Source organism: Phodopus roborovskii, unplaced genomic scaffold, assembly GCF_943737965.1.
Source record: "Phodopus roborovskii unplaced genomic scaffold, PHOROB, whole genome shotgun sequence".
Lineage (NCBI taxonomy): Eukaryota > Metazoa > Chordata > Mammalia > Rodentia > Cricetidae > Phodopus > Phodopus roborovskii.
In genome coordinates, this window is record NW_026126459.1 from 7,288,627 (window position 1) to 7,311,329 (window position 22,703).

The 22,703-nt window shown below is 50.6% G+C and overlaps 1 protein-coding gene across 1 annotated transcript; it reads left to right on the forward strand.

Annotated features, from left to right (window-relative positions):
- The first annotated feature begins 2,280 nt into the window (after positions 1-2,280).
- LOC127225870 (serine hydrolase-like protein) lies at positions 2,281-22,703 on the forward strand. Its single transcript, XM_051189494.1, has 11 exons — positions 2,281-2,476; positions 2,557-2,670; positions 3,035-3,076; positions 3,432-3,451; positions 3,762-3,836; positions 5,201-5,310; positions 6,272-6,351; positions 17,674-17,708; positions 20,375-20,457; positions 21,629-21,722; positions 22,357-22,703. Exons 1-11 carry the CDS (start codon positions 2,290-2,292, stop codon positions 22,474-22,476), a joined length of 960 nt encoding a protein of 319 aa, XP_051045451.1. The 5' UTR covers positions 2,281-2,289; the 3' UTR covers positions 22,477-22,703.

A 22,703-nucleotide genomic window follows, 5' to 3' on the forward strand; every position in this document is an offset into this window, starting at 1 on the left:
ATCTCTGGGAGTTGAGGTCAGCCTGGTCAACACAGAGAAACCCTGACCCAAAAAACAGATCCACCTCTCCCCAGTCGACATCGAGAAGTACCCTGATTCTCACACAGAGGTGAAATCAGAACTAGGGCAGAGAGACATGTCAGAGCTTGTGGTAGTAATGGGGTGGAAAGGAGGATGTGATGATGCTTTGGTTTATTTTGTTGTTGTTGTTGTTTTGTTTTGTTTTAATTAACGTGCATTAGTCTTTTGCCTGAAGCAGTCCCCTGGAACTGGAGTTATAGACATTTGTGAGCTGCCCTGTGGGTGCTGGGAGTTGAACCAGGGTCCTGTGGAGGAAAGTACTTTTTACTGCTGAGCCATTTTCCCAGCCCCTTATGATGATACTTTGTTTATGATTTAACAAATAAAGCTTGCCTGAAGATCAGAGTGTGGAGCTAGCCACACCAGTTGGCCATAGAGGACAGGCAGTGGTGGCACACACCTTTAATCTCAGCACTAGGGAGACAGAGGCAGACAAATCTCTGTCAGTTCAATGTCACCCTTTGCTACAGGATATTGAATCAGTGTAAAAGAGCTTTGATGCCAGCACGAGGGGTGGAGACAGGAGTGATATGGCTGGGCAGAGAAAGGAATACAAGGTGGGAGGAGACAGGAGCTCGGGGCATTCAGTCAGAGGTTTCATAGAGACAGCACTTAGTCTGAGGATCCCTAGGAAAAGGAGCACCATAATCCCTATGGTTCTCTCTAGGCCAAGGTGGAGAGGCCCTAGGTGATGGGCATGGCTTAGAGATGCTGCTTGTCCTGGGCTAAACTGGGACTATGGTGGAGGCCAGAAGGGGTGGGGCTGGACGACTGTCAGTGGACCTGGAGTTTCTGAGTCCTTCCTGTTCCTGTGACCTCCTGGACGAGGAATGACAGACGCACCAACAGAGCAATGGGTGAAAATGCCCCTCAGAGCCATCGTAGATCGGTGTGGGAAGGGGGAGGCCCAGCGAGATCCCCCAAGCACCCACTCACTTTCTCTAGCCGGTGGAGCTGACACTCACCGCCCTCCCCACTGCCTGACCAGGCCCAGGCATCAGAGCCTGGATTCAGGAGAGCCAGTCCGTGGGATCCAAATGAGTCACAAGGCTGCTGTGTTCAGATAGCCCATAGATTAGAGGAATGTGCTTATTGCTATTTGGGGTTGCACTTCGGGGCCAGCAGCATGAGAAGGTCAGCTCTGGGACACACCTGACCTGAGTAGGCCCAGCTGGAGTCCGGGAATCATGCCTTCTGCTTCTAATTTTCTGAATGAGTTTGGCTTCTAAACCTCCCTGTGCCTATGTTTTGTGGTCTGTGTACTGAGAATGGCAATAGTCCAACTACTGCGACTCCCCTGGCCCGGCTCTGAAGACTTAGAAAATACTGGCCAGGGTAATCTCCCCAGTTTCTGTTTCCAAGGGTTCAGGTCCCAAATGCCCAAAATATTTACTGCAAAGTCCAGTTTTGAGTTGCATGCTACTCTGGTGTCCTAAGACCCCGAGCCATCTTAAAGACTGTCTTCCAGGACCTCTCATTATCTCATTGAATGTAGCTTTAGTGAGTCTGGAATTCCCTATATCAGCCTGTCCTGAACTGATTGCAAATCACCTGCCTCTGCCTCCATAGGGTTAGGATTACAAATACACATTGTTGTACTTTGTTCTTATGCAATATATCTAGAGTCAGAAACCACTGCACAAATTTTCATTACAATGTTTGTTTCTGTGATTTATGGTTTATGAGACAAGGTCTCATGTAGTCAAAGCTGACATCGAATTCCTGATCCTTCCTATTTCTACCTCGTTGAGTAGAGCATGTAGCACCACAACTCTTATATCATAATCTATTGTTTTATATGTATATATGTATAGATGACATTCAAGGTATGAGGTTCATTAATGCTTGAAGTTTCAGGCACTTGGGATTATTAAAAAGGGTGCCATAGTGAAGAGGTATGGTAATCTCTTTATTCCAGTTTAACAGAAAGGGACTGATGATGGAGAGGAGTGAAGAACACAGTCCTAGGGCATACAGCCCCAAGTGGCAGGGGTCAACCAACTCCTTCCTGTTCTGGTCCAACACCAATTGGTACATCCAAAAACCCTACTCAGCTATATCTGTCACCAAAGGGACCCGGTTGTCTTTCCTTCCACAGGGCATCTGGCAGTCTATCTGTCTGTCCAGAGCCAGGACATAGGCCGGTAGCACGAACGCCCATGCATGCTGGAGCATACACAGATGAGGGTCTGAGGAAGTCCTGGGTTCATGGATGCAGGGGCAAATGTCTGCTTCTACCTTACAGGTCTGTTCTCAGAGTTGAGGCTGGCTGTGCCTTGGGGCCACATTGCTGTCAAAGTCTGGGGCTCCCAGAAGAACCCTCCAGTCCTCTGCCTGCATGGCTGGCTGGACAATGCCAACTCCTTTGACAGACTCATTCCTCTTCTTCCACAAGGTGGGGCTATGGGCTGAGGGACTGTGGAGGGGTGGAAGCTGCCATGCAGCCCCTGCCTCTCCCTCCTCTCTCTGCTGCAGACTTTCATTATGTGGCCATGGATTTCGGAGGTCACGGGCTCTCCTCCCATTACAGCCCAGGGCTCCCGTATTACCACCTACATTTTGTGAGTGAGGTCCGAAGGGTAGCAGCAGGTGAGCGAGAGACAGAGTGGGAGTCATGTAGGAGTGAGTGTGTGTGTGTGTGTGTGTGTGTGTGTGTGTGTGTGTGTGTGTGTGTATCCTCTGCCACAACCCTCTCATCCAAGGAGGTAAGATGCAGTGTCTGGGAGACAGGAGTGCTGGGCAGTGGATACCTGGGGTCTGGCTCCAGATCTCCCAGCAACTGAGAAGAGCTTGCTTCCTCCACTAGGAGCTTCCCACAGTGGAGCTGAGCCCCTCAGCTGGTCTCCTGGGTGGGGTGCTGCAGGTACTTGGAGGGAGTCCAAGCCAGGAACAGGAAAAAGTTCAGAGTAAGGCAGGACTGTGCAAACATTCTCTTTGAATTTGTGTCTTTCAGCAGTTAAATGGACTCGGTTCTCCCTCTTGGGCCACAGTTTTGGTGAGTCAGCTTTACACTGGCCCTGGGTTCTCTGGAGGGCTATAGGAGAGAGAGAAAATTTGACACAGTGGTACCTGGTACCTTTCCCTGCCCTTCTAAGGAGGAAGGGAGTCCTCAAGCACTTACCTTAGGGACTGGGCCTCTGGTCTCAGAGGAGTGTGCAGGGTGGCCTTACAAGGTTTTCAGGTGGAGGGACCTTTGTGGCCCAGGTAGGGGCTCCTAGTTGAATATGCTGAGTCCCAACCCCATGGTGGGAGAGGCGCTGGGGAGGGACAGAGCACAGGAAAGAGCTGGGGGAGGATTTGGAGCTGGAGAGGGGACACACAGACTTCAGTACTGTTCTCTTGCCTGGCAGGTGGCACTGTGGCCGGCATGGTGAGTACCTGGCTCTTCTGGGGTCACCTGGGACCTTTCTGGGGGCATGGGGAGGAGACCAGCAGGAGGTAAGATAGGAAGAACCCCTTCATGCAGTGGATGCAGTAGCCAGCACCCCTTAGTCAGAGGCAACTTCACGTGTCCACTGTGTCCTGGGCATGGCTCCCTATGGAGTTTCTGCGTGTCTCATCCAAGCTGGCTGCGGTCTGCAGCTAGGTCAGGGAGAAGCGCACCTGGGAGCAGCAGGCTCCAGCTCTGCTGAGGCCTCTGCCTTCACACACTCACTTGTGGCTCTCTTGTCACTTTCTAGTTTGCCTGCATCTTCCCCGAGATGGTGGACAAACTGATCTTGCTGGAATCAACGCCACTTGTCCTGGACTGTAATGTAGGGAGAGGCTTCCTGGAGACTGTCATGGGGTCCCCAGACTTTGGGGGGTTGCCTTCAGCTCTGTCTCCTGTGGACATTAAGGAAGCATGAGAGTGTGGCAGAAGGGGACAATTAGAGGGCAGCATTCTGAAGCTTGTGACCCTGAGATTGTCAGGGGCAGGGCATGGGAACTCTTGGAAGGCCTGCTCTGTGGCCTGCATTCTGGAGAATGCGGGTGGATCCAGCATAGACTGTGAAACTCAGAATGAGGATGAAGGGGCAGCCATGGGTGGAGGAAGTTCTGGGCCACAGGAAGCTCCCTGCCCTAACATCTAATCCATTCCTTTGTGCTGTGCACACGGAACCCACTGTGAGTGTGGCTGATAGAAAAATACCACCACCAGCATTCACAACAGCCAGTACTGACTCTGTATGTGAATCTAGGCTCTGTCCTTTACCTACTGTGTGACCCTAAGGGAGTTAGTTTCCTCCAGAGGACTTCAGTGTGTCAACTTCCATCTTCACTTTTCTATCTTACAAAATGGCCACACCTTCCTAGAGAACAACTCATTCTGTCTTTTTTGATGTAGGATTTCATTCTGTAGTCAAGTCTGGCCATGAACTTCTGGCAATCCTCTTGCCCCAACCACATAACTGTGTGGATTACTGTTCTTGTTTTTTGGTTGGTGTGTGTGTGTGTGTGTGTTTTCTGTTTTACTTAGAAAGGGTTGGTCTGTATGGCTGTATTGGAATAATGTCTGTAGATGATACTGGCCTCAAACTCATAGATATCCTCCTCCTGATGCCTGCCAAGTGCTGGAATTAAAGGTATGATAGAGCTGGCTGGCTGGACATCGTATTTTATCCCCATGTCTCCAATCCCTGTACATTGTAAACACTTAGTAATTTTCCATTGCAAGAAACATTAATGCATGGATTAGTGTGGAACCCTATACCCAGGCTTTGCCCTTTGGTCTCTGTAGTGTCCCACAGATGAAACAAGTACTTCGCCTTGGGACATCCTCCTGAGTGCTGCTGGGTGGCAGTGAGCCACCAAAAACAAGAACCTATGGTCTTCGCCACTGGGGACATGTGGTATGACAGATGGAATTTCAGACCCATCTACCTCAACTAGCAATGACAACATTGTTGAAGTCAAATAAATACTCTACCCTTAGTGGAAACGTAGTATCACTTCTACAAAGCACTACCCTGTCTTTGTGCCGTGCAAGCCTGTGCTGGATGAGAAAGCACAATGAGCAGGATGACTACCAGGGTCTGATTCCCCTCAGAGGGGCACCGAGGGCAGGGGCAGGACCCAGGAAGGGGCTGGGACCCCTGGTTTAGGGGGTCCGTATTCATCAGTTCTGCTAAATCCGTAGGAAAAACAGAACATGCTGACCTACAAACAGAGGAACATAGAACACATGTTGCAAGTGGAAGCTTCTCAGAATTCCTGGAGGGTGTCCAACATGGAAGACTTGTTACAGAGGTGGGTGCTGGCAGCAGGGGCAGGGCAGAGGAGGGCTGGGACAGCTGTGCCCTGGGTGGAAACTCTCCAAGTCAGGGAGAAGGTAGAGCCTTGTCCACTCCCCCATGCTGCTTCCTCCCCTCCTTACAATGTCATTCACCCACTCCTACCCCTCTCCCCAGTCTTCCTTCCCTCTGGTTTGCACTCAGCACCGGCCTCCAGGACACTCCTCAGAAGCCCCTTGCTGTCACCGCCCCTCTGTACCATGCTTTACAGGGGTCTCTTTCTTGCCCCTCAGGTTCATGCTCTGTTGGCTCACCTCTGCCCTCTGGCTACCAACCTTAGCCTACTGAACAATTACCTGCAGTTCTCTCCCATCTCCTGCTGGAGCTGTCTGGTGGCTTCTACCGTGGACAACCCACACTGCCCTGTGTTAATGTCAGCCTCTAAATTCTGCACCCCTGGCCTGACTGGGAATGCCCTGGTCATCTTTGTAACCACTGCATCTGGCACTCTGCACAGTAGCACAGGGATTCACTCCTTTGTTGTTGTCTAGAGGAAAGAACACACACACACACACACACAGAATACCAGGCAGACACGCTGATGCAGCAAAAACCCCACTGGTTCAGAAGGACACACAGTTCATGTAGCCTCCCTTCCCTCCATCTCCCCTTCCTCCTCACTTCCATACTTCCTGGAGTTTGAACCAAAGCCCTCAAGCACTTTACCCCTGAGCCACATCCCTAGCCGTTTCTGTTGTTTGTTTGTTCTTTTTCCAGGGATTTAGGTATAATTCAGGCTGGCCTTGAACTCATAATATACCCATGACTGGCCTTGAATTCAGATCTTTCTGCCTCAGCCTCCTTAAGCTCTGGAATTAAAGATGGGCACACCACATCCAGCTGCCTGGTTTCCTTTCTTCCAAAACCCCCGGGCTTGATCAAGGCATGGTTCCCTTAGTGTCTTTCTGTCTCCCCAGGCTCCTGAATAAAAATAGCCACTTGAATAAAGAGTGTGGGGAACTCCTGCTACAGAGAGGAACCAGGAAGATGGGCACAGGTAAGGACTCACTGACTTTATTACTGAGGGAAGACATGGGGGGCTTCATGGGCCAAGCTGGTTCTTTGTGCCTGAAGTGTTTCCTTAACTCTTCCATTGCCTCTCACACGCCCTGTGAGAGCAGGGGAAACTGAGGCTGCACATTGCCGAGTGCCTCGTACAAGGTCACATAAGCGTTGTAGAAAACCACACTCTGTGTGAAGGCTGGCAGCCATTGGCACTAAACTTGGTGATCGTCATGGCCAGGGTTGAGAGCTGTGCCCATCGCTGCCCACCACACTTGTTGTCAGCGAGGTCACAGAAGCTGCCCTCCCTGGGAGGCAGCTTTGCCACAGATCTCAGGCAGATGCTCTGTGTGAGAACAGATGAGACACTGGAGGCTCAGAGCTGATGTGGAAACCTTTGTTTAGAGAAGGTACCCATGGTGCTCTTAATCTGAGGAGCAGGACAAGGAGTGACTTTGCTGTGTGTGTCTGTGTGAGCACGTGCAATGGGCATGTGCAGGTCAGAGGTCAACGTCAGGTGTAGTTCCCAGCCACACTCCTCACAGCCATTTAGTATCTATTTTTTGAGATGGTCTCTAACTTTCCAGAGAGGCTAAGCTGGTGGCCAGCACACTCCAAAGATCCTCCAAGCCCTCTCTGCCTCTTGAGGGTGACATTGTAGGAATGTCACAACATGCCCAGTTGTTTGAAATGAGAAGTCTTAGGATTGGTTCAAGTCTTGTCACGAGGACTCTACAGAGACATTTGTCCACGCCAGGAGTGAATGTTTCATGATGTGTATTAGACTGGGTATCAGATACTCCCCAGGGCCCAGTACAGAACATCCAGGCCCTCTGCCACTGACTGCCAGCTGTACTGACATCATTATGTACCTTTATTAACTGTATCATTTCTCCTAGGGAGGCTCCTGATCCTAGCATGCATATCACACCTGCCATGCATGTGACCTACAGTGTTCATCAGTAGCTGCCCACTCTTCTTATGAGTTATCATTGTTGTTTTGATGCAGCTATGGGAGATGAAACTTGGTTCACCTTTTTTAAGATACCCACATGGAGTATATTTGGGAAATATAATTAGCAATAGAGGTGAGGGAGTAGTAGCACACACCTTTAATCCAAGCACTCAGTAGACACAGGCAGAACAATTTTTGTGAGTTCAAGGCCACCCTGGGCTAAAAGAGATTGAATCAGTCAGTCTAAAAGAGAAAAAGAGCTAAAACCTTTGATCCCAGTATTTGGGATCACACACCTTTTAAAAATATTATTTATTGTCCTCTGGGTTTTGCTTGCTTGTATATCTACATGCAAATGTCATTTGCCCCACAACTGAAGCTACAGACTGCTGTGAACTACCATGTGTTATTGGTAATTGAGTCCTGGTCCTTTAGAAGAGCAGCCAGTACTCTTAACCAGTGATTCAACTCTCCAGCCTGGGATCACACACCTTTAATCCTAGCACTAGCAGGTGAGACAGGAGTGATATGGCTGGGCAGAGAAAGGAATACAAAATGGGAGGAGACAGGAGTTCAGGGCATTCAGTCTGAGGATTCATAGGGACAGGATTGCCCCTTTGGTCTAAGGATTTAGTAGAGATAAGACCTAGTTCTTGGCTGCTCTGCACTCTGATCTTTAGGCGAGTTCTATTTCTTACATGACAAACAAAATATCAGCACAGAAGGGCATGGCAGGAAGTGGTTTGTGCTATAGGGCCATAAGTACTGAATCCAAGGGGATCACAGGAATGGAAAGGGGAGAGGCAGGCAAGAAAAAAGACTGGATAATAATGGAATGTGAGGAAGAGCTGAGGATGAGGATGAGGCTGGAAGGAGCGAGGGAGGGTGACTGACGTCTTGGCCATCAGGACAGACAGCAGCCGGCTGAGGCCATGTCTGTTGAAGGATCTGGTTGGCCCGAGGCAGTTTTGAGGTCAAAGGTACAGGAGATGCCAACCCAGGAGTCAGGCAGCTGGAGACTGGTGCCCAAGTGCAAGTGTCTGTGGCAAAGACACCAGCCTGCCTGGCAGGCACCACGACGATCTGTGCTCCTGTATAACTCAGTAAAGATCCATTTCCACAGGGAATGAAACCATTTCCTCAACTCATAGGTAGCACTGCTTGTACAGCACAGAAAAGCTCTCATGGGGCTGGGGGTGTAGCTCGATTGCTAGCCTGTGTGCCTGGCATGCATTAACCCTGGGTTTGATCCCCTGCTTTGCATAAACCAAGCAAGCCTGGGACCCCAGTATTGTGGAGGAAGAGGCAGAAGGCTCACAGTCATTTCCAGCTACATAGCAAGTTCCAACCCTGTCTCAAAGAACAAACAGAACAGAAAATTGTCATTGTCCCAGCTCCTAACTTTCCCAGGCTCAACTCACTCAGAAAAGTCCAGGCTCAAGTGCTGTGACTCCCTACTTCCCAGTCTCAACCTTCTCTACACAGTGCTCTGCCCAGCCGCCCTTATCTCCTGCAGCCTGTGGTCCTCTATCCACAGGGTCTGTCCTGTCACCCCTTTGGGGAACTCCACACAATGATTTCCCTCAGTGTCTGGGTCTGTGGCTCACTGGTTAGGACAGTGAGCCCCTCTGTGCCAGGGATCACCTCCTGTTCCCTCCAGAGGTTGGCCTGAAAATTTTCAAGGGAGCACGAGGTGCGGATTTCTTATTTACTGTAAATTGTGATGCTTGCATTTGCTCATTTGGGAGTGTTTTGTGGTTTGGGTTCCTAGGGTTTTCTTTCAGGGTGGATATGTCAGGGTTGAATCTTTCCTTACCTGGGAGTAAATTCCACAGAGCCCACAATTACAATACATTCATTAATTCATTCAATACACTGTCAGGTGAAATTGAGGGGCTGCAGACACAGCAGACATGGATCACATAAAACACCATGGAAACACAGTCACTACACTTCTGGAAGGCAGAGGGGGATCCTCAGGGCTCATTGATCTTCACGGGGCCACTTGGGACTGTTTTAACACCTGGTACTGTGTGGACCTGCCCAGGGAGATGTCCTGCCACCTAAGTGTCCTTCAGAGCCCTGTCTACTCTATCTAGCACAGCTCTGTCACAACACCCACCTTAGCAGGTCAGCCTGAGCCAGGAGCTGGGCTGTGCCAGAGTCCTTGGGGATCTCCTTGGCCAGAGACCTCAGGAAGGTGGGGCCTGGGTGGAGTAGGGCCAACCTGAAGGGCTGGCACAAGTAGGTGGGATGTGGGGGTGGAAATGGGACTACAAAGGAGTCACCTGCAGGGCTGGCCAAACCTGGAAGAAAAGTCAATGAGAAAGGATCCAGCCTCAAGTCCTTCCTGCGACCATCTGGACGTGGAGTGACAGCCACAGGGACACAGCAATGGGTGAAAATGCCCCTCAGGGCCTCCTAGATCGGAGTGGGAAGGGGGAGGCCCAGCGAGATCCCCCAAGCACCCACTCACTTTCTCTAGCCGGTGGAGCTGACACTCACCGCCCTCCCCACTGCCTGACCAGGGCCGGTCATCAGTGCCTGGATTCAGGAGAGCCAGTCCGTGGGATCCAAATGAGCCACAAGGCTGCTGTGTTCAGATAGCCCTTAGATGGGAGAAGTGAGCATATCACTATTGGGGGTAGCACTTTGGAGCCAGCAGAATGAAAAGGTCAGCTCTGGGACACACCTGACTTGAGTAGGCCAAGCTAGAGTCTGGGAATCACGCTGTCTAACTTAAATCATCTCTGAAAGAATTTGGTCATCTTCTGTATCTCCTTGTTTCTCAGGCAGGATGTGGGCAGTTAGTTTGTATGAAGACAGAGATAAAAAAAAAAAAAAAAAAAGCATTGGTCCCATTCATTGTATGGGGTTCATTAATACTTGAAGTTTCTCAGACACCAATGGTTGTTCCTAAAAGGATACCATAGTAAAGAGGTACTGTAAAATATTACTCCAGGTTAACAGAAAAGGATTGAGGATGGAGAGGTTTGAGGCAACCAGTCCAAGATCATACAGCCCCAAGTGGCAGGGTTCAACCTTCTCCTTCCTGTTCTGGTCCAACACCAATTGGTACATCCAAAAACCCTACTCAGCTATATCTGTCACCCAAGGGACCCGGTTGTCTTTCCTTCCACAGGGCATCTGGCAGTCTGTCTGTCTGTCCAGAGCCAGGACATAGGCCGGTAGCATGAACGCCCATGCATGCTGGAGCATACACAGATGAGGGTCTGAGGAAGTCCTGGGTTCATGGATGCAGGGGCAAATGTCTGCTTCTACCTTACAGGTCTGTTCTCAGAGTTGAGGCTGGCCGTGCCTTGGGGCCACATTGCTGTCAAAGTCTGGGGCTCCCAGAAGAACCCTCCAGTCCTCTGCCTGCATGGCTGGCTGGACAATGCCAACTCCTTTGACAGACTCATTCCTCTTCTTCCACAAGGTGGGGCTATGGGCTGAGGGACTGTGGAGGGGTGGAAGCTGCCATGCAGCCCCTGCCTCTCCCTCCTCTCTCTGCTGCAGACTTTCATTATGTGGCCATGGATTTCGGAGGTCACGGGCTCTCCTCCCATTACAGCCCAGGGCTCCCGTATTACCACCTACATTTTGTGAGTGAGGTCAGAAGGGTAGCAGCAGGTGAGCAAGAGACAGAGTGGGAGTCATGCAGGAGTTAGTGTGTGTGTGTGTGTGTGTGTGTGTGTGTGTGTGTGTGTGACTCTGCCACAACCCTCTCATCCTAGGAGGTAAGATGCAGTGTCTGGGAGACAGGAGTGCTGGGCAGTGGATACCTGGGGTCTGGCTCCAGTTCTCCCAGCAACTGAGAAGAGCTTGCTTCCTCCACTAGGAGCTTCCCACAGTGGAGCTGAGCCCCTCAGCTGGTCTCCTGGGTGGGGTGCTGCAGGTACTTGGAGGGAGTCCAAGCCAGGAACAGGAAAAAGTTTAGAGTAAGGCTGGACTGTGCAAACTTTCTCTTTGAATTTGTGTTTTCCAGCATTTAAATGGAATCGGTTTTCCTTCATGGGCCACAGTTTTGGTGAGTCAGCTTTACACTGGCCCTGGGTTCTCTGGAGGGCTATAGGAGAGAGAGAAAATTTGACACAGTGGTACCTGGTACCTTTCCCTGCCCTTCTAAGGAGGAAGGGAGTCCTCAAGCACTTACCTTAGGGACTGGGCCTCTGGTCTCAGAGGAGTGTGCAGGGTGGCCTTACAAGGTTTTCAGGTGGAGGGACCTTTGTGGCCCAGGTAGGGGCTCCTAGTTGAATATGCTGAGTCCCAACCCCATGGTGGGAGAGGCGCTGGGGAGGGACAGAGCACAGGAAAGAGCTGGGGGAGGATTTGGAGCTGGAGAGGGGACACACAGACTTCAGTACTGTTCTCTTGCCTGGCAGGTGGCACTGTGGCCGGCATGGTGAGTACCTGGCTCTTCTGGGGTCACCTGGGACCTTTCTGGGGGCATGGGGAGGAGACCAGCAGGAGGTAAGATAGGAAGAACCCCTTCATGCAGTGGATGCAGTAGCCAGCACCCCTTAGTCAGAGGCAACTTCACGTGTCCACTGTGTCCTGGGCATGGCTCCCTATGGAGTTTCTGCGTGTCTCATCCAAGCTGGCTGCGGTCTGCAGCTAGGTCAGGGAGAAGCGCACCTGGGAGCAGCAGGCTCCAGCTCTGCTGAGGCCTCTGCCTTCACACACTCACTTGTGGCTCTCTTGTCACTTTCTAGTTTGCCTGCATCTTCCCGAGATGGTGGACAAACTGATCTTGCTGGAATCAACGCCACTTGTCCTGGACTGTAATGTAGGGAGAGGCTTCCTGGAGACTGTCATGGGGTCCCCAGACTTTGGGGGGTTGCCTTCAGCTCTGTCTCCTGTGGACATTAAGGAAGCATGAGAGTGTGGCAGAAGGGGACAATTAGAGGGCAGCATTCTGAAGCTTGTGACCCTGAGATTGTCAGGGGCAGGGCATGGGAACTCTTGGAAGCCCTGCTCTGTGGCCTGCATTCTGGAGAATGCGGCTGGATCCAGCATAGACTGTGAAACTCAGAATGAGGATGAAGGGGCAGCCATGGGTGGAGGAAGTTCTGGGCCACAGGAAGCTCCCTGCCCTAACATCTAATCCATTCCTTTGTGCTGTGCACACGGAACCCACTGTGAGTGTGGCTGATAGAAAAATACCACCACCAGCATTCACAACAGCCAGTACTGACTCTGTATGTGAGACTAGGCTCTGTCCTTTACCTACTGTGTGACCCTAAGGGAGTTAGTTTCCTCCAGAGGACTTCACTGTCCATTTACATCTTCTCGTTTACAGTGTGGCCACACCTTCCTGAAGGACAAGAACTCTATCTGTCTTTTTTGAGACAGGAGCTCATTCTGTAAACAAGTCTAGCCATGAAGTCCTGGCAATCCTCCTGCCCCAACCTCTTAACCTCTTAACTAGAATTTGTTTTTTGTTTGTTTGTTTTTTGAGACAGGTTTTTCTGTGTGGCCTTTGCTCTCTTGGAACTAGTTCTGTAGAACAGAGTGGCCTCAATCTCATAGATATGCTCCTGCAGCTGCCTCCCAAGTGCTGGGTTTAAAAGTGTGCTTCCGTTACCTGGCTGGAAATAGTTTTTACCCCCATGTCTCCAGTCCCTGTACATTGGAAGCACTCAGTAATTTTCCATTGCAAGAAACATTAGCTCATAGGTTATTGTGGAACCCAGTAACCAGGCTTTGCCCTTTTGTCTCTGTAGTTTCCCACTGATGAAACAAGTATAGATCTTTGGGACATTCTCCTGGGTGGTGCTGGGCGGCAGTGAGCCCGCAAGGGCCTGAACCTGTGGTCTTCTGGCATGGGGACATGGTGTATCGCAGATGAATCTCAGGCCCATCTACTTTGCCTAGCAATGACAACATTGATTGAAGTCAGTGAAAAAGTCTGCCCTGAGTGGAAACGTAGTATCACTTCAACAAAGCACTGCCCTGTCTTTGTGCCATGCAAGCCTGTGCTGGATGAGAAAGCACCATGAGCAGGATGACTACCAGGGTCTGATTCCCCTCAGAGGGACACCGAGGACAGGGGGCAGGACCCAGGAAGGGGCTGGGACCCCTGGTTTAGGGGGTCCGTATTCATCAGTTCTGCTAAATCCATAGGAACCAGAGAATATCCTGACCTACAAACAGAGGAACATAGAACACATGTTGCAAGTGGAAGCTTCCCAGAATTCCTTGAGGGTGTCCAACATGGAAGACTTGTTACAGAGGTGGGTGCTGGCAGCAGGGGCAGGGCAGAGGAGGGCTGGGACAGCTGTGCCCTGGGTGGAAACTCTCCAAGTCAGGGAGAAGGTAGAGCCTTGTCCACTCCCCCTGCTGCTTCCTCCCCTCCTTACAATGTCATTCACCCACTCCTACCCCTCTCCCCAGTCTTCCTTCCCTCTGGTTTGCACTCAGCACCGGCCTCCAGGACACTCCTCAGAAGCCCCTTGCTGTCACCGCCCCCTCCGTACCATGCTTTACAGGGGTCTCTTTCTTGCCCCTCAGGTTCATGCTCTGTTGGCTCACCTCTGCCCTCTGGCTACCAACCTTAGCCTACTGAACAATTACCTGCAGTTCTCTCCCATCTCCTGCTGGAGCTGTCTGGTGGCTTCTACCGTGGACAACCCACACTGCCCTGTGTTAATGTCAGCCTCTAAATTCTGCACCCCTGGCCTGACTGGGAATGCCCTGGTCATCTTTGTAACCACTGCATCTGGCACTCTGCACAGTAGCACAGGGATTCACTCCTTTGTTGTTGTCTAGAGGAAAGAACACACACACACACACACACACACACACACACACACACACACACACAATACCAGGCAGACACGCTGATGCAGCAAATACCCCACTGGTTCAGAAGGACACACAGTTCATGTAGCCTCCCTTCCCTCCATCTCCCCTTCCTCCTCACTTCCATACTTCCTGGAGTTTGAACCAAAGCCCTCAAGCACTTTACCCCTGAGCCACATCCCTAGCCGTTTCTGTTGTTTGTTTGTTCTTTTTCCAGGGATTTAGGTATAATTCAGGCTGGCCTTGAACTCATAATATACCCATGACTGGCCTTGAATTCAGATCTTTCTGCCTCAGCCTCCTTAAGCTCTGGAATTAAAGATGGGCACACCACATCCAGCTGCCTGGTTTCCTTTCTTCCAAAACCCCCGGGCTTGATCAAGGCATGGTTCCCTTAGTGTCTTTCTGTCTCCCCAGGCTCCTGAATAAAAATAGCCACTTGAATAAAGAGTGTGGGGAACTCCTGCTACAGAGAGGAACCAGGAAGATGGGCACAGGTAAGGACTCACTGACTTTATTACTGAGGGAAGACATGGGGGGCTTCATGGGCCAAGCTGGTTCTTTGTGCCTGAAGTGTTTCCTTGACTCTTCCATTGCCTCTCACACGCCCTGTGAGAGCAGGGGAAACTGAGGCTGCACATTGCCGAGTGCCTCGTACAAGGTCACATAAGCGTTGTAGAAAACCACACTCTGTGTGAAGGCTGGCAGCCATTGGCACTAAACTTGGTGGCCGTCATGGCGGTGCCCTGCTGGGCCTTTGGGAGTAGGTGCCGTGGCCCTGGCAGCCTCTCAGGTGATAGTCTCTTCTGCATTACTTCTCCCATGTTTTGTCAAGAAACCCTCACCAAGCTGGGAGTTGCATTCCCCATGAAGGCCAGTGTCCAGTGTCCAGTGAGCCAGTGTCCCCGTCTCAATGGAGCTGCCATCTGTAGAGGTGGCACAGCTCCCGAGGGCAGCACTTACAAATGCCTCTGTGGAGCAGACACCTCCTGGGCCTGGGCACGGAGGAGCCTTCAGAAAAAGTAAACTTAGGAAGAAAACAGGGGATAACAAAGCATTAGGCACATGTCTGTTGCTGAAGCAGAGAGGATGTAAGGGTTTGTTTTGGCTCTCAGTCACAGGGAACTGTCCACCTGGAAGGGATGGGTATGGCGGCAGGAGCAGGGGGCAGCTGGTCATATTGTGAGCACAGCAAGGAAGCAGGGAGAGATTAGTGCTGATTCCCAGTTCACAGTTGTTCAGTCACTGAACCCAGGCCACAGGGTAGAATTGCCCAGAGTCAGGGTGGACCTCCCCCACCTCAGTCTCATCTAGAAACTCCTCAGAGACAAGCCAGAGGTTTGTTTCCATGGAGATTGCAAAGCCTGTCAAGTTCACATTAACCAAACTCAGAAGTAAACCATGAGTGAGTGAGGAAAGCCCTGGAGCAGGGGCTTGGAGACTCTCTCAGGTGAGGTAAAAGCTTGTGTGGGGTGGTGTGATGAGACACATAGGGCCCCAGATTGGCACAAAAACCAGGATTCAGTTCCTGTTGGTGCTCTCTTAGTCACAATGGGACTCCCCGCAGTGTGTTAGGAAACAGACAAGTTCAATAGGATGTTGCTCTCACAGCCTGTCCAGCTCAATTGGGCTTGTGAAAATTAATTTCCGCAGAACCAAAAGAAGTATGTATCCCTTAACCTACCTGGGGCAAGTTGTGGAACCCTGTTGGCCAAGAGGAGGGCAGTAGGGAGTGCTGAGCACTTTAGCCAAGATACCCCCTGGCAGAGACAGGTTGTCATGTGGCAAACCGGTCCTGTGTTGCTAGAATTCCAAATGCTGAAAGAGGCCATCTGGCCTACACATTGCCCCTGTAGGTTAGGATATAAGAGCACAGTGTGGCCCACAGGGAGCAGGCCTGGAGAGTTCAGGTGCAGACTGCCTTTCAGATCTATCAGAGTTTACCCTGATCCTGTCCCTTCCCTACACACTTATGAAGGTGAGGGTCTAGGCTCTTGTGCCCCACAAAGATGGCTTGTACAGAAATGGCATTATCCCATGCAGACCAGGGAATCTGACAGTCCTGAGTTGCCTGAAATGTGGGCACAGATGCTGAGTGGTCACTAAGGAGACAGTGGCCATTGCTGAGAAGGTGATCCTCTGTGCTGGGGAGCAGGCAAGGGGTGGGAGCACTGTTGTGGGAGCACCCCTCTGTAGCATAATTAGCTTAGGAGAAGGTAGATTCAGATCCTGCTGGCTCTCTGGATACAGTGTTTGGAATGCATTGTTTTGGGCCTCTAGCTCCTGCTCTCTGTCTCCTTACCCCTCCCTCTCTCCATTCTCCTCCATTCTCACACAGATAAACAAGGACAAGGGCCTTCTGGAACTTCTGAATCCAGGAGGCAGGTTTAACTAGTCTGACAGGAGCGATCTCTGTGGGGAACTGTATTCAGGCTGTATATACCAGGGGCAAAGTGGGAGTTATGGTGAGCAGTTCCTGCACATACTGTCAATATCCACAGTGAGACCAGAGCAAGGCTGTGCCATTTCCCTTGAGTCTTAGGGGAACTTGGTGCGGACACTGTGCCTTTCCTCCATGGGTCTGAGGCTCTGGCTCCTTGAAAAATGGTCATGCCCCTGTCAACAGCACACATTTACTCAGGACCTCATCCACTCAGGCTTCCCTCTGCTCCCTACATGTGTGTGTGCATGCTTGGACACGTGAGCAAGCCATGAACCAATGTGGAGCTCAGAAGATAATCTATAGGGTTCAGTTCTCTGACCTCAACTCCACTTGTAGGCAGGTCTCTCCCAACCCTGAGTCTTGTAACCCTTCCATTTTACCTTGTTGGAGCAGGTCCCCACAGTTGGCTTTTCCATTCCCTGACAGCTCGTGGAAACTTCCAAGGCTTGTGAGTTCCTACATGACAGCTGAGGCTGCTCTGCCCACCACACACACTCCTGAACACAGTTCTCTGGAAATCATGGATGTGGCAGAGGGTAGGGCATGGCTAAACCTTTCTAGTTGGGTAGAGTTATCCATCAAACATGGTAGGGACCAAGTCTGACAAGGATACCAGGGGTCTCCATTACTCCCTGTTTTCTAGTGTTTAAACAACCAAATGAACAGTCTCTTTCTCTGAGATGAGAGTTGGAGACTAGAGTGCAGCCAGTGTCTTTAATCTTGGAGGCAGAGACAGGCAGATCTCTGTGAGTTGAGGCAAGCCTGGTGTACAGAGTGAGTTCCGGGCCATCAAGGGGCACATAGTGAGATGCTGTCTACAAACAACAGAAAGAGAGGGAAGGATGAGAGAACCTGATTGTCTCCATCATCATCCTTCGCTGTCCCTTGGGGTCTGAGCAGATGCCCATGTGCTGTGGTCAGATAGCCTTGACCATGCTATGCTGTGCTCTAGAAGAATCCCAGGACAGAAGGACAGGGCTGCCTGATGACAGGGTGGCTTTTGCCAGCCCAGATGGGAGCACTGTGTGAAAAGACTGGGACTTCCCTGGGAAGCCAGGTGAGTCCCTTCCTGTAACAGTTGTCACTGAAGCCACCATGCTTTGTGCTTTCCCCAGGTGTGGTGCTGAACAGGGACCGGAGGCTGGCTATGGTAAGTGCCACTGTCTTCCAGCTTCCTTCAGGATACATAGCAGAGATACAGAAGAGAGAGCCCCCATTGTAGATGCCGGGGTAGTATTAAATATATTGTTTTGTGGAACTGTCCCCAACACCTATAACCCAGCCTCTGTCACCCTCAGTAAACACTGAACCCATTAAAACACTAAGTCCTGCCCAGTCTCTCCAGCAACTCCTAATTTACTTTTCTATAACTGTGAAATCCACTGTTTGATTCTACTCTCATGAGGTACCTATGCTTATCCTTCTGTGCCTGGCTTCTTCTCCCTAGCATCATGCTTTCCAGATCCTTCCATGTGAAACACACATGCACTTTCACACCCGTGTGACACTAAAGACTAGCTGTTCCAACCTGGGGACTGTAATCCCCTGATGCTGAGAAAGAAGCAAGGAAGTCTCTGGGAGGATTTTTTTTTTAAAACATCTATTTGACATCTATTTATCATTTATTTAATATTATTTGTCTGTGTGTGTGAGTGTATGAGCAAGGGCCAGGTATGTCACTGTAGAAGTCAGGACAACTCTTGGGAGTGTGTCCTCCCTTCATATGAGTGTCATGGCTCACACTCAGTCAGCTTGGAGCATGCGTTTATCCACTGAGCCATCTTTCTGGCCCCACACCACCTTTTCCATGTCTAGCCCTCTGACGATAGACATTGGGGTTTCGTTTTGGCAATTGAAAACAAAGTTACTGTAGTATAAGTTAGAAGTGTCTGAGTCCTTGTTTCCTGAACTTGGATATGCTGGAAAAGAATTGCTGGGGCCCAGGGTAACTTGTGACTGATCTTTTAGAAGTTGCTAAACTGTTGTCTCCAGAGGCTGCACTGCTTTATCTTCCCACCAATGATGCACAAGTGTTCTATGTCTTCCCCAATCTGTCTGTCAAGTACAGGGAAGACAGGTGTACAGAATAGACCTTGTACACACGAGGCATGTGTTATACCAATGAGCTACATCCACAGATCCCTTTCTCCCATTTATGTCTGTCATCCATTTGTGCATGCATTCACACAGTTGCAGTGAAGGAAGCTGGTACTGGAGCAACAGGGTTAGAGAACATAGCCAGTCTCCCCTTGAAGAGGACTCCAGTGGGATCAGGATCAGCAGAGCACATTGACCTGGGTCCAGTTCTCACATCCTGTGTCCTATGCAAAATGCCTCAGAGCTCTGAGTTCCTTGGACTTTCCTCTTGGCTTAATCTTATTACAAAAAAAAAAAAAAAAACCAGCTATATGGTTAGGAAATAAAATTGGCAGAAGTTAAATTTAAAAACAAAGAAAAAAGGAAAGAAAGGAAAGAAGGAGAAAACCGTGCCATGGTTTCACGCACCTATACTCCCAGCGCTTAGGAGGAGGAGTCAGGTGGATTTCTGTGAGTTTCAGGCCAGCCTGGCCTCCAAAGTGAGTTCCAGCACAGACAGGATTCTTACACAAAGAACCCCTGTTTTGAAAAACCACAAAATCAATAAACAAACAAATAATTAAAACCAGAAGTTAGGACACATTTAGCGGGACAGGCAGCTGACTAAAGGGGACAGGCAGGGGGCCTCACCGTGGTCAGCACACAGAAGACATAAGCTGCCATAGACACTCAGAAAAGCTTCAGGTCTCCAAGCATGGGCAAACACAGCATCCCCTACTCCTTGCCTGGCACAACTTTAAGTTAAGGTTCAGGCCTCATTGTAGCCTTGAGCCAGACAGTTCCAGTTCATGAGGAAAAGGAGGGAGATTAGAGGCCAAGGCCCGAGTCCCCTCCTGACTGAGCGTGATGCCACCTCCTGTTAGCTGCTGGCTGTGGCCAGGGTTGAGAGCTGTGCCCATCGCTGCCCACCACACTTGTTGTCAGTGAGGTCACAGAAGCTGCCCTCCCTGGGAGGCAGCTTTGCCACAGATCTCAGGCAGATGCTCTGTGTGAGAATAGATGAGACACTGGAGGCTCAGAGCTGATGTGGAAACCTTTGTTTAGAGAAGGTACCCATGGTGCTCTTAATCTGAGGAGCAGGACAAGGAGTGACTTTGCTGTGTGTGTCTGTGTGAGCACGTGCAATGGGCATGTGCAGGTCAGAGGTCAACGTCAGGTGTAGTTCCCAGCCACACTCCTCACAGCCATTTAGTATCTATTTTTTGAGATGGTCTCTAACTTTCCAGAGAGGCTAAGCTGGTGGCCAGCACACTCCAAAGATCCTCCAAGCCCCCTCTGCCTCTTGAGGGTGACATTGTAGGAATGTCACAACATGCCCAGTTGTTTGAAATGAGAAGTCTTAGGATTGGTTCAAGTCTTGTCACGAGGACTCTACAGAGACATTTGTCCACGCCAGGAGTGAATGTTTCATGATGTGTATTAGACTGGGTATCAGATACTCCCCAGGGCCCAGTGCAGAACATCCAGGCCCTCTGCCACTGACCGCCAGCTGTACTGACATCATTATGTACCTTTATTAACTGTATCATTTCTCCTAGGGAGGCTGCAGTGTCCATCAGTAGCTGCCCAGGGCTGCAACCTCCGTTTTGGGCACTGCAGCATAGCCATGCTAAACAGCAAGGACAGCAGGGAGGGCTGGGTGGAGGCACAGTATGGAGGACTCACTCAGGTGCACATGGGACTTGGTAGCAAGGATTTCCCCTGGTTTTGTTTCTGCAGCCAGAACACAGCTTGGACTTCGTGAACAAGGAGATGCTTGTGCACTTTATCAGACACCTGCGGGCCAATGTGCTGATGATCATGTGAGTCTAGAACAATCACCCTTAATGACCCAGAGACCAGGAACAGTCGAGGGAATGTGGCACAAGGTGTCAGATCTCCCAGGGTGACACCACACCATAGTCCACTCAACCTTTCTCAGGAAGAATCTATGTCAACCGGAGCTGGGAGGAGGAAAGCAAAGCAAGGGGAAGCCTGGGGACAGGGGAAAGGCATGAGGATTGCAGGGCAACAGGGGGCAGGGGTGAGGACTGCAGGGAAGAAGGGTGAAGGAGTGAGGATTGTTGCACAGATCATCAGATCTTTCGGGAAAGTGCTTATGATTCCAGTTTCTCATGCTGATGAAGCAGAATGCACATCACAGAAAGGGCACAGGCAATCTTGGGAGCTTGTTAAGTCCCACTCTATTAAGGAAGATTGTCCTGTTTGAGGACACAGCATCAAGAAGGATGCAATTGGAGAGATGCAGGAGGGTTCATGCCCCAACCAGATCAGCCAAATTATGCCTGAAGACCAATGGGGTGACAGACATCACATGATTGTGTTCACATTGGGAAATGTGAAGTTTTCCTCACCTAGCAACACACAGTTAGAGTCTATCCTTATCCTTCCCTTGATGCTTGGTGGTGGGACAACAGCAGGAAAATAGGAGGAAATTTGAGACTCTACTATTGGCTGGTACTAGAAAGTTTCAAAGTTTAACTAATACCTTTTTTAAGTAAAATTTTTAACCTGTTGTGGAGTTGAGCATGTTAAAACTGTTAGAAGTTTTGGCAAATGGGAACTAAAAGGAGCTGGCTGGGCATGGTGTCTCACACCGGCAATTCAGAACTAGGGAGAGCATGGCAAGGCTGTGACAAGTTTGAGGCCAACCCAGGCTACACTGTGCTTCAAACAGGGGGGAGGGTTGTGATATGTACATTACTCCTCCAGAGGTTGTATTTTAAAGAAAAGCCTGGCCTTGAGAGCCAGTTCAGCTCTGAGCTCAGCTTGTGGGCCCCCACTTTGCACAGTACTGGAAGCTACTTCCCAGCAGGAACTCTGATTGTGCTCCCCTGGTACCAGCACTAAGAAGAAGCTGGCACTAAATGACTGAACTTCAGCGTCAATCTAGGCTCACAAAAAGGGAGGCAGCCCAGGCTTGGGCTCTGTTGAGATTCAGCAATGAGAGACACCCCAACTTCTTGCTTCCAGCGCAACACAGGGGTACTATGATCTGAGAGAAGCCAACGATGAGATGAAGCCCCTGCTCATCATGGTGGACACACTAAGAACCATCCTAAAAGAGGTAAGGTGTGTGCCATGGGAAGATGACAGGATGGGCATGTCTTCTCCTTTGAACCCTATGTCATCGGAATTGGATTTTCATTCCCAAGTTAGAACCAAACCACTCCATAACCACTACCCACACCTGGGACACACAGAGTTCATGAACCTAACCCCTGGCCAGGCCTTCTGTGGGGCCCACCTCTTACAGGCAGCCCTGCACTTGCCTTCACTCATCCTGGAACCAGCACATTAGCAAGTGTGATGGCCATGGGGAAGGGGAGGCCAGTCCTGGAATTAGAGGTGTGTGTAGTCATCATCCACTTAAATCACCTGGGCCTGTGTCCTTTGCACACAGCCCGGGCATGCTACCAGGAAGGGGGTCACCTATTCAGGGCCTTCTGCAGTGGGAGCTGTCCTGAACCCTGGCTTTCATGGCGATGACAATGCTTCATCTCCATCAAAACTGCCAGAGACCCTGACTGTGACTCCTCTGTTCAGCACTGTAGTCACAGCTCAGATGCCTACATTCCTGGAAGGGCCTCCATATCCCCAGGCTGCTGGGAACAGAGGTTGTCCCTGACCCACTTGGAGGCAGTCATCTTTGGGAGAGTGTGCTGAGTGGGCAGCATCTCACCTCCTGCCCCTTTCAACAGCGGTTCCAGTATGTGGAAGTCCCAGGCAATCACTACATCCACATGAACGATCACCACCTTGTGGCTGGACTTGTCAGCTCCTTCCTCCAGAGCCAACCCAGGACAGCTTTGATGCTGTAGCTCTGTCTTTGGAGCTTGGTCACACTTTCTCTCCAGCCCCCTCAGCCCACACAAAGGTGGGTGGGTCTCACTGGGCTTGAAGACCAAGAGAGGCAGCAGAGAATCCTGTGTCAGAGCTTGGGGCAGGGGTAAATGTTTCTGATCTTTAATATCTGACTTCAAGAAGGGGACAGGTGAGCTGGTGACAATCACGGCCAGGACTGGGGAGGGGTCCCTGGAGCTGGTCC